At 51.2% G+C, this 15,058-nt stretch overlaps 1 protein-coding gene across 1 annotated transcript in view; it reads left to right on the top strand.

The window, feature by feature from the left end:
* Positions 1-776: 776 nt before the first annotated feature.
* Positions 777-15,058, top strand: part of LOC122546601 (zinc-binding protein A33-like) — a 44,118-nt gene continuing 29,836 nt past the window's right edge. Inside the window, exons 1-4 of the mRNA XM_087979527.1 lie at positions 777-1,137; positions 6,879-6,974; positions 7,664-7,897; positions 9,560-9,582. Of these exons, the coding sequence (XP_087835653.1) occupies positions 928-1,137; positions 6,879-6,974; positions 7,664-7,897; positions 9,560-9,582 (563 nt within the window). The 5' untranslated portion in view covers positions 777-927. The remainder of the gene's footprint in view (positions 1,138-6,878; positions 6,975-7,663; positions 7,898-9,559; positions 9,583-15,058) is intronic.

Here is a 15,058-nt window from a genome sequence, read left to right as displayed (position 1 = left end):
AAAAGGCATCTGGATGGGTATATGAATAGGAAGGGTTTGGAGGGATATGGGCTGGGTACTGGCAGGTGGGACTAGATTGAGTTGGGATATCTGGTTGGCATGGAGAGGTTGGACCGAAGGGTCTGTTTCCATGCTGTACATCTCGATGACTCAATAACATGTAACTCCAGACTCACAGCAATGAGGTTGACTCTTCACTGCTCTCTGGGCAATTAGGGATGGGCAATAAATACTGACCTAACCAGAGATGCCCTCAACCTGGGAATGAATAAAAAGCAGACACCAGGAGAATGTGCAAACTCCACATAAACAGTCACCTGAGAGTGGAACCGAACCCGTGTCCCTGGCAGTGCGAGGCAGCAGTGCTAACCACTGAGCCACCATGCCCACCTCCCCCCCCAAAAAAAACTAAACCCATCTCAAAACAAAGGTCATAAATTCGTCAGGCGCAATTTTCTCTTGTTAAAGCCAGCCAGATCATTATCATTGGGTTACTAAACATCCTTGACAAGGAAATCTGACATTTTTTCTTGTTTGCCAATGGCAACTAATTTGTTTGTTGAAAGAAGAAAAAAAAACTGGCCTTGAGGTGTCTGTTTGTGTGAAAGGTGCCACCTAATCACAAGTTGTTGTTGTCATCGGTTGGGCATCCCCATATATAGAAGGCATTCATAAAAGGCGGCTGGGGGATCTATTAATAGACATTTGACACAAGCCTGTTGGGAGGGAGGGGAAAGGCAGAAAATAACAAACCATGTACATAGACATTGCAACCCGAGTGTGAGAGGTGACTGTCCGGGGATTGAGGTGGGACAGAGTGTGTCGGATGACTGTGAACAACAAACAGCCAAGGAGGTAGTGTTATAAATACAGGGCTGCACTGACTGCTCCAGAGTGTGTCCGTCCCTCTCGCCCACACACTGCAGGATGCCTCAGGCCGAGCCCGAGCCAGACCCAGAGGCAGAGGCAGAGGTAGAGCCAGGCAGTGATGGTCAGTGTAAAGGCCACTGTGAACAGCATGGTGAGGCGTTGTGGATGTACTGCGCTGTGGATAGACTGCCCGTGTGCACGCTGTGCACTGACACTCACCGAGACCACCACCTCAGGCCTATCAGCGATGCCGTTCGCCACTCCAAGGTAGGCTTCCCTGTGTGACCCAGTGGCAAGCTGGGAGACCGCTCAGCCTGATGCCTCCTTGCAAGCCCCCACTCCTCCCTTCCCAGCTCTTAAGCGAAGGGCTGCATCTCGATTCATTTGTTTTTTTGGAATTAATATTAACAGGGCCCCATGGCTTCCTCACACTTTTAGACAGCGACATCCGCCCTCCCCCCCCCCCCTCCCAAAGGGGGCACGGGGTGACAATAGCATCCCTTTGAATCCCCCTCCTTGTCTGACCTCAAAGCCCCCACCCACCAAACAAAGGTTGTGCACCTTCCTATCCACCCCATCCTCATCATTTTATATCACGTCAGACGGTACGGAAACAGACCCTTCAGTCAAGCTCATCCATGTCAACCAGATATCCCAACCTAATCTAGTCCCGATTTGGAGATGCCGGTGTTGGACTGGGGTGTACAAAGTTAAAAATCACACAACACCAGGTTATAGTCCAACAGGGTTAATTGGAAGCACACTAGCCTTCGGAGCGCTGTCACCTGATGAAGGAGCAGCGTTCCAAAAGCTAGAGCTTCCAATTAAACCTGCCGGACTAAAATCTAGTTCCGTTTACCAGCACTTGGCCCCTATCCCTCCAAACTCTTCCTATTCATGTACCCACTCAGATGCCTTTTAAATGTTGTAATTGTACCAGCCTCCACCACTTCCTCTGGCAGCTCATTCCATAAGACCAGAAGGAATGGAAGTAAGACCATTCGGCCCATCAGGTCCACTCCGCCATTCAATCATGACTCAGGGGACGTTTCAATTCCACTTACCCGCACCCTCCCTGTATTCCCTTAATTCCTTCCAAGATTAAGAATTTATCAATCTCTGCCTTGAAGACATTTAACGTCCCGGCCTCCACTGCGCTCCGTGGTAATGGATTCCACAGGCCCACCACTCTCTGGCTGAAGAAATCTCTCCTCATTTCCATTCTAAGTTGACCCCCTCTAGTTCCAAGGCTGTGCCCACGGGTCCTAGTCTCCCCACCTGACGGAAACAAAATCCACCCTTTCTAAGCCATGCATTATCTTGTAAGTTTCTGTTAGATCTCTCCTCAACCTTCTAAACTCTAATGAATACAATCCCAGGGTCCCCAGCCTTTCATCGGTTCCAACAGGTGAGACTCAGCAGGTCTGGCAGCATCTGTGGGGCGAGAAAGAGAGTTAATGTTGCATCCAGTGGGACATTTCTGAGTTACGCAGAGGTGGGTACTGCAGATGCTGGAGATTAGAGTCAAGGTTAGAGTGGTGCTGCCTGACCTGCTGTGCTTTTCCAGCACCATGGGCAATTGAGATCGTGGATTGTGGGGTTGGTCAGCTCCCACTGTGTTTCGCCCCTGTGTTTGCTTCAGATTTGCAGCTGCAGCAGAATGTTGCTTTTATTTTGCTGGGGTAATCTGTAGGCGAGTGGCAGGGGGTTCGGTACCCCTCTCCCACACCCCACCCCTGGGAAACCTCTGTGCCTGCCTCCCCTTGTCTGCACGTGACTCCAGGTTGAGTCTGAGCTGCCCTCTGAAAGGGATTTCTCATGCCCCCCCCCCCCCCGCCTCGGTACAAGGTCAGCGGGCGAGGGGTGAGCACGAAGAGCCGACCTTCCCAGTGATGTCCCGCAGATGCCGGGGAAACACGGCAGCCATTTACTGCCCAGCAAGCTGCCACAAGCAACAATCGAGGAACTCAGGGCAGGGGGCCATTTAATACCATCAGGGCTCACCTCATCCCAGGCCTCAACTCCAAGTTCCCGCCCGCTTCCCACTAATCCTAGGATGATGACGTCAGCGTGTACAAGGGGGCATAACTACAAGTTGAGGGGTGATAGATTTTAAGACAGATGTCAGGGGCAGGTTCTTTATGCAGAGCGTGGAATGCACCACCTGCCAATGTAGTCAACTCAGCCACATTAGGGAGATTTAAACAATCCTTAGATAAGCACATGGATGATGATGGGATAGTGTAGAGGGACGAGCTGAGAACAGTTCACAGGTCGGCACAACATCGAGGGCCGAAGGGCCTGTTCTGCGCTGGGTTGTTCTATGTTCTAACCCGTTGCTGATGAACAAATTCTGCCTCCTCCTTAAAAGTACTCAGTGTGCTCGCACCCACCCTCATTCTGGTGCAGTGAACCCCACAGCCTTTGAGAGATGAATCCCTCTGCACCTCGGTTATAAAATCTGAGACCCCTTGTGCTAAAACCCATGAGCTCTCGCTCTCGAATGCCTGACGGGGGGCGGGGGAAGGGAGACATCATTGGACGCTGGAAGAGCATGTGGCTAACTGTGTCACTGCAGACAGCTCGAGAAATTCAGGGAGGGGAAGGTAACCTCTGTCGCGCCCACATAAGGATGCCACCAGTCACTTTGTAGAGAGCTGTCTGGATGGCGAAAGCTGATATCCTGGCTCCAACAGGAGTTCCCAGGTAAAGAGAGAGATCGGTGGTTGGGAATTTCTTTGCTTGCTCCAGTCACGTGAGCTTCTCTGCTGTCAGGGATTAGCTTGACATTTACCTGTAGCTGCTGATGGTGTACAAATCCCACTGCAGAGCATCTTTGATCACAGAATTACTATGATGGAAGGTGTGTTGTGCTGGACTCGCTACTTGTTTATTTTTCTATCCTTTCTCCCTCGGAATTTGCGCCCGAGAATCTGTATCCAGATACCTTTGTGTCTAAGGTGGCGACTTGCAAACATTTCGTTGGACTCGTGTGACAATAAAGCTCATTCAATCCTGTATCCGCCCCTCCAGTACTGAGAGAGTGCGGGCGTACTGTTTTTACACATTAAATATTAAACTCTCCCAGGAGGACGCAAAATTGAACTTTCTCTCAGGCATTGTGAAGTCTGCCTCAGTTGTTAAGACTTGAAGGAGCCGGTGTTGGACTGGGGTGTACAAAGTTAATAATCACACAACACCAGGTTATAGTCCAACAGGTTTAATGGGAAGCACTAGCTTTCAGAGCGCCGCTCCTTCATCAGGTGGTTGTGGAGTAAGATACAGCATTTATAGCAAAAGTTTACAGTGTGATGTAACTGAGATTATACATTGGTCATTGTTAAGTCTCACAGCTGTTAGAATGACCATGACAGTTTCACCTCTTTTAACCTTTTTTGAAAGGTTTAACCTTTTTTGAAAGTTACATTCTCAGGTTAACTTTAACAATTGGTGTTAGCCCAGATAATGTGTTGATGGTGTTAGCCCCCTGTGTTCCCTGTCTGTGCCATAATGTTCAGACTGATTCTAATCTAAAAGGTGAGTTAACAGAGTCTTACATGGATTCATGCAGTTTTTGAGCAAAGTACAATGTAACTCTGCAAGTACAAATTCACCCCACAAACGTGACACTTTACACACACACACACTCACATACACACACTCTCTCTCTCACAGACACTCACAAACCCCCACCCCAGACACATGCACGCACACACACAAACCCACATGCACACATACACCTATATGTTTGTGGGGTGAATTTGTACTTGCAGAGTTACAGTGTACTTTGCTCAAAAACTGCATGAATCCATGTAAGACTCTGTTAACTTACTTTTTAGATTAGAATCAGTCTAAACATTATGACACAGACAGGGAACACAGGGGGTTAACACCTTCAACATCTCAACATCTTATCTGGGCTGACACCAATTGTTACACTTAAATTGAGAACGTAACTTTTAAAAATCGTTTTGCCGTTTACATATGAAGGAAGTGAAACAATCATGGTCATTGTAACAGATGAGAGACTTAACAAACAATCAAGGTATTTTTCAATATATAATTTCAGTTATATCACACTGTAAACGTTTGCTATGAATTCTGAGCCTTACAACTGTGTACTCCACAACCACCTGATGAAGGAGCGGTGCTCCGAAAGCTAGTGTGTTTCCAATTAAACCTGTTGGACTATAACCTGGTGTTGTATGATTTTTTAACTCACTTGTTTAGGAGCTTAGTTCGACTGTGCCTGGACTAACACGTGTGGTTCTAAACTGCTGATCTCAGGAAAGATATTGTAGCTATAAAGGGAAACGTAACAAAGGATTTCCAGACTTGTTCCTGGGATGGCTGGACTGTCCCACAGATAGAGAAATACAAACTGAGTCGGTGTTCTCTAGAGCTATGAAGAATGGAGGTGACCTGATTGAAATTTACAAGATATCGGGGTTGACCATTGACCAGAAACTCAATATCGCAATTCAGCGGCTACAAGAGCAGGTCAGAGCGTGGGAATCCTGCAGCAAGTAACTCACCTCCTGACTCCTCCCCCAGCCTGCCCACCACCTCCAAGGCACCAGTCAGGAGGGTGGTGGAATACTCCCCAGTTGCCTGGGTAGGTACAGCCCCAACTACCCTCAAGAAGCCCGACACCATCCGGGACAAAGCAGCCCCCCCCCCCCCCCCCGCTTGATTGACCCCACACCCACAAGCACCCACTCCCTCCCTCCCCCACCGACACTCAGTAACAGCCGTGTGTACTATCTACAAGACACACTGCAGACATTCACCAAAGATCCTCAGGCAGGACCTTCCAAACCCAGGGCCACTAGAAGGACAAGGGCAGCAGATACATGGGAACACCACCCCCTCCAAGCCCCTCACCAGCCTGACTTGGAAATATATTGCCGTTCCTTCACTGTCACTGGGTCAACATCCTGGAATTCCCTCCCCAATGGCATTGTGGGTCAACCCACAGCAGGTGGACTGCAGTGATTCAAGATGGCAGCTCACCCCCACCTTCTCAGGGAGCAACTAGGGATGGGGCAATAAATGCTGGGCCCAGCCAGTGACGTCCATGTCCTACTGGTGAATAAAATAAATTATAAGGGACAGGCAGGGTCGATGCAGGTAAGATTCAGGGGAGAACCAAGGGACAGAATTTGAAATTAACAGAGGGTCGGTGTGGACTCGATGGGCTGAATGGCCTGCTTCCACACTGCAGGGATTGTAGGTTCAATTCCCCACTTGGGTGTAGTCTTTGCAGCTTGGGTAAAGTCAGTAAATCGGGGCCCCAGCTCTGACCAGAACTCACCCGTGCTGAGGAGATTTACAATTGGGGGGAGGTGGGGGGGAGGGGGTGTGGGGGAGGAGGGGAGCTCAGGCCACATTCCACTGTGATGCCAACTGCAGCCGGATATGCCAGGCAGTGACTAACACCAAGGGAATCTGAGGGAGAGTCAGGACTAAGTGCATGATTAGATTAGATTACTTACAGTGTGGAAACAGGCCCTTCGACCCAACAAGTCCACACCGACCCGCCGAAGAGCAACCCACCCAGACCCACTCCCCTACATTTACCCCTTCACCTAACACTACAGGCAATTTAGCATGGCCAATGCACCTATCCCGCACATTTTTGGACTGTGGGAGGAAACCGGAGGAAACCCACGCAGACACGGGGAGAATGTGCAAACTGCACACTGACAGTCGCCTGAGGTGGGAATTAAACCTGGGTCCCTGGCACTGTGAGGCAGCAGTGCTAACCACTGTGCCACTGTGCCACCCTCTGCAAGAAACTTTATTCAGCAATTCTCAACTGGATCTATGTCCTTCAGTGTCGCTGGGTCCAATCTGGGGTCTCCCTCCACAACCAGGTCTTCTGTAGCGTTTTCACCACCATCTTCCTCAGGGGCACTTAGGGACGGACTGTACATACTGGGCTGGCCAGTGATCTCCCTGTGGTATTGGAGGCTAACACAAAGCAATATTGTTACTTGTACTTACAGAACGAACTGCGGTCTACTCTGAACGCGCTGAAGGAGAGAAAGACAGTCTTCACTGAGATCATGTACAAACAGCAACAGAAGATTTCCGCACTCACTGTGAGTCTCAGTTAAACCTCCCCCCCCCCCAAATTAATGTGAGAGGAATTTTGATTTATTCAAACAAGAGCACGTCAGTGTTTGGTACGAAACAAATGTGTCAAAAACACTCCCAGGACAGGGACAGCATGGGGTTAGATACAGGATAAAGCTCCCTCAACACTGTCCCCATCAAACCCTCCCATGACAGGGACAGCACGGGGTAAAGCTCCCTCTACACTGTCCCCCATCAAACACTCCCAGGATAGAGACAGAACGGGGTTACATATAGAGTAAAGCTCCCTCAACACTGTCCCCATCAAACCCTCCCATGACAGGGACAGCACGGGGTTAGATACAGAGTAAAGCTCCCTTTACACTGTCCCCATCAAACACTCCCTGGGCAGGGACAGCATGGGATTAGATACAGAGTAAAGCTCCCTCTACACTGTCCCCCATCAAACACTCCCAGGACAGCGACAGCACAGGGTCAGAAACAGAGTAAAGCTCCCTCTACACTGTCCCCCATCACTCCCTTCCAGGACAGGGACATGGACAGGGACAGCTCGGGGTTAGATGTCTGCGCTGTGCCCGCCCCGTGCCGGGCTGTGAAAGGTTTGGTTCTGTCCGATGACCCGGTTCTGGCGCAGCGTGCCCCAATTCTGCTCCTTCTCTCCTGTTGCCAACGTGATCCCTCTCCTTTCCCAAAGGAGGCGATGGAGGCTCTGACCCGGAACGTGTCGGAGGAGTTTGCGGGAATGCGGCGGTTCCTGGACCACAGGGAGCGGGAGCTGAAGAAGGAGCTGGCTGAGCAGGCGGGTGCTGCGCTGCAGCCCCTGGAGGACAACCTGCGCTCCATCCAGCGGGCACTCATCTCCATTCAGAAGGACATCATCGCTTGCCAGGCCACTGCCAATCAACGTGACAGCCTGCAGTTCCTCCAGGTATGTACAGGGCAGCCCTACTGAGACTGGCACACCCCTACATCGACCGTTCCTACACTCGGAACTGGTCACTGGGCATCGTGAAATCCCCAGGTGGCAGCGCCCACTTGGGGATGGGCACCCGGACATCTCAGTCCAGGGCCTGGCTCCTGCTCGGACCTGCCATGTTTTATTAAACCAGCCCGTGCAGCCACAAAGGGCCTGCTATCCCCCCTATCTTCCTCCTATCCCCCTGCCCCTGTGATATGTCCCATGTGAAGAATGAGACTGCAGAATCCTCACAGTGTGGGATTGGCCATTTGGCCCATCAAATCTGCACTGAACTCCCATCCCATTCTGACCCACCCTATCCCATGGCTAGCCTGAGGCAATTTAGCACAGCCAATCCGTCCTAACCTGCACACCTTTGAATTGTGGGAGGAGACCCACGCAGACCCGCAGCAATGTGGTTGACTCTTCACTGCTCTCTGGGCAATTAGGGTTTGACAATAAATGCTGACCTAACCAGAGATGCCCTTAACCTGGGATTCCAGGAGAATGTGCAAACTCCACACAGATGGTCACCCAAGGCAGGAATTGAACCGGGGACCCAGGTGCTGTGAGGCAGCATTGCTAACCCACTGAGCCACCATGCCATTTGATAGTAACAGCTGACCTGTGGGTTAGGAACCTGGAGAGGCACATCCCTGCAGCCTCATTTGCCGGAGCCCTCCACGACAAACTTCCCCAAACCGCACTCGGTGTTTCCTGGCCAATGGATGGAGAACTACCTCAGAATGTTTCTCTCACGCTGCGCAACATTTTTAAATAATAAATTGTTTTGGCCCCTCTCTCGATTCACTCACAGGATGTGGGTGTGTCACTGGCCAGGCCAGTATACATTGCCCAGCCCTAAATACCCATGGGGCAGTTCAGAGTCAACCCCATTGCTGTGGGTCTGGAGCCACATGTAGGCCAGACCTGGCAAAGATGGCGGATTTCTTCCATCAAGGAACCAGGTGGGATTTTCCTTACCACGGATTCACGGTCATCCTAAGACACTTAATTCCTATTCCACCACGGCAGGATTTGAACCCAAACATTTGGGTTCAAGGATGGAGGATTAACAACCCAATGATAATACCACTAGGCCATCACCTGCTGATCACAGTGCCCTGGGGTTAAATGCTTTCGACCCCTTACCCCAGGACAGTTCAATGCCCATCGCTCTCTCACTGGCCAGGGATCCAGTGGAAGGGATTTTGCCCGAAACGTCGATGTTCCTGCTCCTCGGATGCTGCCTGACCTGCTGTGCTTTTCCAGCGCTACTCTAATCTTGACTCTGATCTCCAGCATCTGCAGTACCCACTTTGGCCTAACTTCCCCATTTCTGCCACTCCTCCCCCTACAAGCCGCAAAGGGATTTTTGTTTTTGTTTTAAATTTCTATGCTCTGGAAAGCGAGGGAGGGAAAGAAAGAGAGAGAAGTTGCCTCCAGCCTGTGAGGCCTAGTCTCTCTCTCTCTCTCTCTCTCCTCACCTTCAAAGGCAGAGCTTTGCTTGATTGTTTAATTATTTGCCCCGTCGGTGTTTCGAGAGAAGATGACTTCTCTTCGCTAAAAGACTTTGTCACGACGGTGCGAGTAAATCCGGAAAGATCTGACGGGTTTCCCTTCTCTTCCCAGGAAGCCAGCTGGCTGAGAGAGAGGTACGTGGTGAACGAATGAGAGAGAGACCACATGGGCACAGACAGAATCCCTCTGGGGCGGATGCAGAAAGCTTATTTCCCCCCTCATTTGGGGGCTGGGGGGGGGGGGGGGCGTGATCTAGAACATGGGGACAAGGACTGAGACAACATTGCTTTACGAGGACGTTCAGGAGAGATTGTACAAATGAGGCCTGTTTTCTCTCGAACTTACAAGGTTAACCTGGTCAAAGTCTTCAAGGTATTAACAGGAAAAGTAAACTGTTTCCACTGGTTGGGGATTCAAGAACGAGGACGCACAGTTGGAGAATTAGGGCCAGACCGTTTAGGAGAGATGTGAGGAAGTATATCCACACACACAGTGGGAGATAGAGTCATGGGGGTGTACAGCAGGGAAACAGACTCTTCGGCCCATCGTGTCCATTCAGCCTCTCCCTGCAGTGCAAACCCTCCAACCCTGGCAACATCCTTTACTGCACCCTTTCAGGTTTCACAACGTGCTATCGAAAGGAGAGAGAGACTGGGATTGAATGCAGTACGAACCCAATGTCTTGTCCAGACTGGAACATGTTTGGATCTCTCTTTCACGAACAGCGGTGGAGACCGGCTCAGGCCCTTAATCTTAGGGTGCCGTATCTCGGGGGGTGGTGGTTGGTCACCGACCCAAGATGGGCTGGGGGTTGGAAACCGAGGGAGAGATTGGTGAGCAAAGATATGGAGAAGGGAGGAGATGAGGCGGGAGATTACGGTTTTAGATTCTGGATCGTTGGCGTTACTCTGTCGAACCGCAGGATGGACAGCCAACTGACCTCTGATATTCCAGTTTCTTAGATGTCCCAATGTAACCAGCGCACACAGTCCTTCCATCACATAGTGTCTTCATTGCACTGTCCTTACATCGCTCTGTCCGGTCAACACACTGGCCAATCACACAATGTCCCTTCATGGAACTGTGCCATCATCGCACTGTCCCTTCATCGCACTGTCCCTTCATCGCACTGTCCCTTCATCACACTGTCCCTTCATCGCACTGACCCTTCATCGCACTGTCCCTTCATCACACTGTCCCTTCATCGCACTGTCCCTTCATCACACTGACCCTTCATCGCACTGTCCCTTCATCGCACTGTCCCTTCATCACACTGACCCTTCATCGCACTGTCCCTTCATCGCACTGTCCCTTCAACACACTGTCCCTTCATCGCACTGTCCCTTCATCACACTGACCCTTCATCACACTGTCCCTTCATCGCACTGACCCTTCATCACACTGACCCTTCATCACACTGTCCCTTCATCACACTGTCCCTTCATCGCACTGTCCCTTCATCACACTGTCCCTTCATCACACTGACCCTTCATCACACTGACCCTTCATCACACTGTCCCTTCATCGCACTGTCCCTTCATCGCACTGACCCTTCATCACACTGTCCCTTCATCGCACTGTCCCTTCATCGCACTGACCCTTCATCGCACTGACCCTTCATCACACTGTCCCTTCATCACACTGACCCTTCATCACACTGTCCCTTCATCGCACTGACCCTTCATCACACTGTCCCTTCATCGCACTGTCCCTTCATCACACTGTCCCTTCATCACACTGTCCCTTCATCGCACTGTCCCTTCATCACACTGTCCCTTCATCACACTGACCCTTCATCACACTGACCCTTCATCACACTGTCCCTTCATCGCACTGTCCCTTCATCGCACTGTCGCTTCATCGCACTGTCCCTTCATCGCACTGTCCCTTCATCGCACTGTCGCTTCATCTCACTGTCCCTTAATCACACTGTGGCTTCAGCGCACTGTCCCTTCATCGCACTGTCCCTTCATCACACTGTCGCTTCATCGCACTGTCCCTTCATCGCACTGTCCCTTCATCACACTGTCGCTTCATCACACTTCCCTTCATCACACTGTCCCTTCGCCACACTGTCCCTTCATCGCAAAGTCGCTTCATCGCACTGTCACTTCATCGCACTGTCCCTTCATCACACTGTCCCTTCATCGCACTGTCGCTTCATCACACTGTCCCTTCATCACACTGTCGCTTCATCGCACTGTCCCTTCATCGCACTGTCCCTTCGTCACACTGTCGCTTCATCGCACTGTCCCTTCATCGCACTGTCCCTTCATCGCACTGTCGCTTCATCGCACTGTCCCTTCATCGCACTGTCCTTCATCACACTGTCGCTTCATCGCACTGTCGCTTCATCACACTGTCCCTTCATCGCACTGTCGCTTCATCGCACTGTCCCTTCATCGCACTGTCCCTTCATCACACTGTCGCTTCATCGCACTGTCCCTTCATCGCACTGTCCATTCATCACACTGTCCCTTCATCGCATTGTCGCTTCATCGCACTGTCCCTTCATCACACTGTCCCTTCATCGCACTGTCCCTTCATCGCACTGTCCCTTCATCGCATTGTCGCTTCATCGCACTGTCCCTTCATCGCACTGTCCCTTCATCGCACTGTCGCTGCATCGCACAGTCGCTTCATCGCACTGTCCCTTCATCACACTGTCCCTTCATCACACTGTCCCTTCATCACACTGTCACTTCATCACACTTCCCTTCATCACACTGTCCCTTCATCGCAAAGTCGCTTCATCACACTGTCCCTTCATCGCACTGTCCCTTCATCGCACTGTCCCTTCATCGCACTGTCCCTTCATCGCATTGTCGCTTCATCGCACTGTCCCTTCATCGCACTGTCCCTTCATCGCACTGTCGCTGCATCGCACTGTCGCTTCATCGCACTGTCCCTTCATCACACTGTCCCTTCATCACACTGTCCCTTCATCACACTGTCACTTCATCACACTTCCCTTCATCACACTGTCCCTTCATCGCAAAGTCGCTTCATCGCACTGTCGCTTCATCGCACTGTCCCTTCATCACACTGTACCTTCATCGCACTGTCGCTTCATCGCACTGTCCCTTCATCGCACTGTCCCTTCATCACACTGTCCCTTCATCGCACAGTCCCTTCATCGCACTGTCGCTTCATCACACTGTCCCTTCATCGCACAGTCCCTTCATCACACTGACCCTTCATCACACTGTCCCTTCATCACACTGTCCCTTCATCGCACTGTCCCTTCATCACACTGTCCCTTCATCGCACTGTCCCTTCATCACACTGTCCCTTCATCGCACAGTCCCTTCATCACACTGTCCCTTCATCGCACTGAACCGTCACCACACTGTCACTTCATCGCACTGTCCCTTCATCACACTGTCCCTTCATCACACTGACCCTTCATCAAACTGTCCCTTCATCGCACTGTCCTTCATCACACTGACCCTTCATCACACTGTCCCTTCATCACACTGTCGCTTCATCGCACTGTCCCTTCATCGCACTGTCCCTTCATCACACTGTCCCTTCATCACACTGTCCCTTCATCACACTGACCCTTCATCGCACTGTCCCTTCATCACACTGTCCCTTCATCACACTGACCCTTCATCACACTGTCCCTTCATCACACTGTCCCTTCATCACACTGACCCTTCATCACACTGTCCCTTCATCGCACTATCCCGTCATCACACTGTCCCTTCATCACACTGTCCCTTCATCGCACTGTCGCTTCATCGCACTGTCCCTTCATCACTCTGTCCCTTCATCACACTGTCCCTTCATCACACTGTCCCTTCATCGCACTGTCGCTTCATTGCACTGTCCCTTCATCGCACTGTCCCTTCATCGCACTATCCCTTCATCACACTGTCCCTTCATCACACTGTCCCTTCATCACACTGTCCCTTCATCACACTGACCCTTCATCAAACTGTCCCTTCATCGCACTGTCCCTTCATCACACTGTCGCTTCTTCGCACTGTCGCTTCATCACACTGTCCCTTCATCGCACTGTCCCTTCATCACACTGTCCCTTCATCACACTGTCCCTTCATCGCACTGTCCCTTCATCACACTGACCCTTCATCACACTGTCCCTTCATCACACTGTCGCTTCATCGCACTGTCCCTTCATCGCACTGTCCCTTCATCGCACTGTCCCATCATCGCACTGTCCCTTCATCGCACTGTCCCTTCATCACACTGTCCCTTCATCACACTGTCGCTTCATCGCACTGTCCCTTCATCGCACTGTCGCTTCATCACACTGTCGCTTCGTCACACTGTCCCTTCGTCATACTGTCCCTTCATTATACTGTCCCTTCATCGCACTGTCGCTTCATCGCACTGTCCCTTCATCGCACTGTCCCTTCATCGCGCAGTCCCTTCATCACACTGTCCCTTCATCGCACTGTCCCTTCATCTCACTGTCCCTTCATCACACTGTCCCTTCATCACACTGACCCTTCATCACACTGACGCTTCATCACACTGTCGCTTCATCGCACTGTCCCTTCATCGCACTGTCCCTTCATCACACTGTCGCTTCATCGCACTGTCCCTTCATCGCACTGTCCCTTCATCACACTGTCGCTTCATCGCACTGTCCCTTCATCGCACTGTCCCTTCATCACACTGACCCTTCATCACACTGTCCCTTCATCACACTGTCCCTTCATCGCACTGTCCCTTCATCACACTGTCGCTTCCTCGCGCTGTCCCTTCATCACACTGTCCCTTCATCACACTGTCGCTTCATCACACTTCCCTTCATCACACTGTCCCTTCATCACACTGTACCTTCATCACACTGTCCCTTCATCACACTGTCCTTCATCACACTGTCCCTTCATCACACTGTCCCTTCATCACACTGTCGCTTCATCGCACTGTCCTTTCATCACACTGTCCCTTCATCGCACTGTCGCGTCATCGCACTGTCCCTTCATCACACTGTCCCTTCATTGCACTGTCGCTTCATCGCAATGTCCCTTCATCACACTGTCCCTTCATCACACTGTCGCTTCATCGCACTGTTCTTTCATCACACTGTCCCTTCGTCGCACTGTCGCTTCATCGCACTGTCCCTTCATCACACTGTCGCTTCATCACACTGTCGCTTCATCGCACTGTCCTTTCATCACACTGTCCCTTCATCGCACTGTCGCTTCATCGCACTGTCCCTTCATCACACTGTCGCTTCATCGCACTGTCCCTTCATCGCACTGTCCCTTCATCACACTGTCGCTTCATCGCACTGTCCCTTCATCACACTGACCCTTCATCACACTGTCCCTTCATCACACTGTCCCTTCATCACACTGCCGCTTCATCACACTGTCGCTTCATCGCACTGTCCCTTCATCACACTGTACCTTCATCACACTGTCCCTTCATCACACTGTCCTTCATCACACTGTCCCTTCATCACACTGTCCCTTCATCACACTGTCCCTTCATCACACTGACCCTTCGTCACACTGTCCCTTCATCACACTGTCCCTTCATCGCACTGTCCCTTCATCACACTGTCCCTTCATCACACTGTCGCTTCATCGCACTGTCCCTTCATCACACTGACCCTTCATCACACTGTCCCTT

The sequence above is a fragment of the Chiloscyllium plagiosum genome, unplaced genomic scaffold (assembly GCF_037043375.1).
Source record: "Chiloscyllium plagiosum isolate Xiang-an unplaced genomic scaffold, Cpla_swu_hap1 HiC_scaffold_35, whole genome shotgun sequence".
Taxonomy (NCBI): domain Eukaryota; kingdom Metazoa; phylum Chordata; class Chondrichthyes; order Orectolobiformes; family Hemiscylliidae; genus Chiloscyllium; species Chiloscyllium plagiosum.
This window is presented reverse-complemented; position numbering and strand designations above follow the sequence as displayed.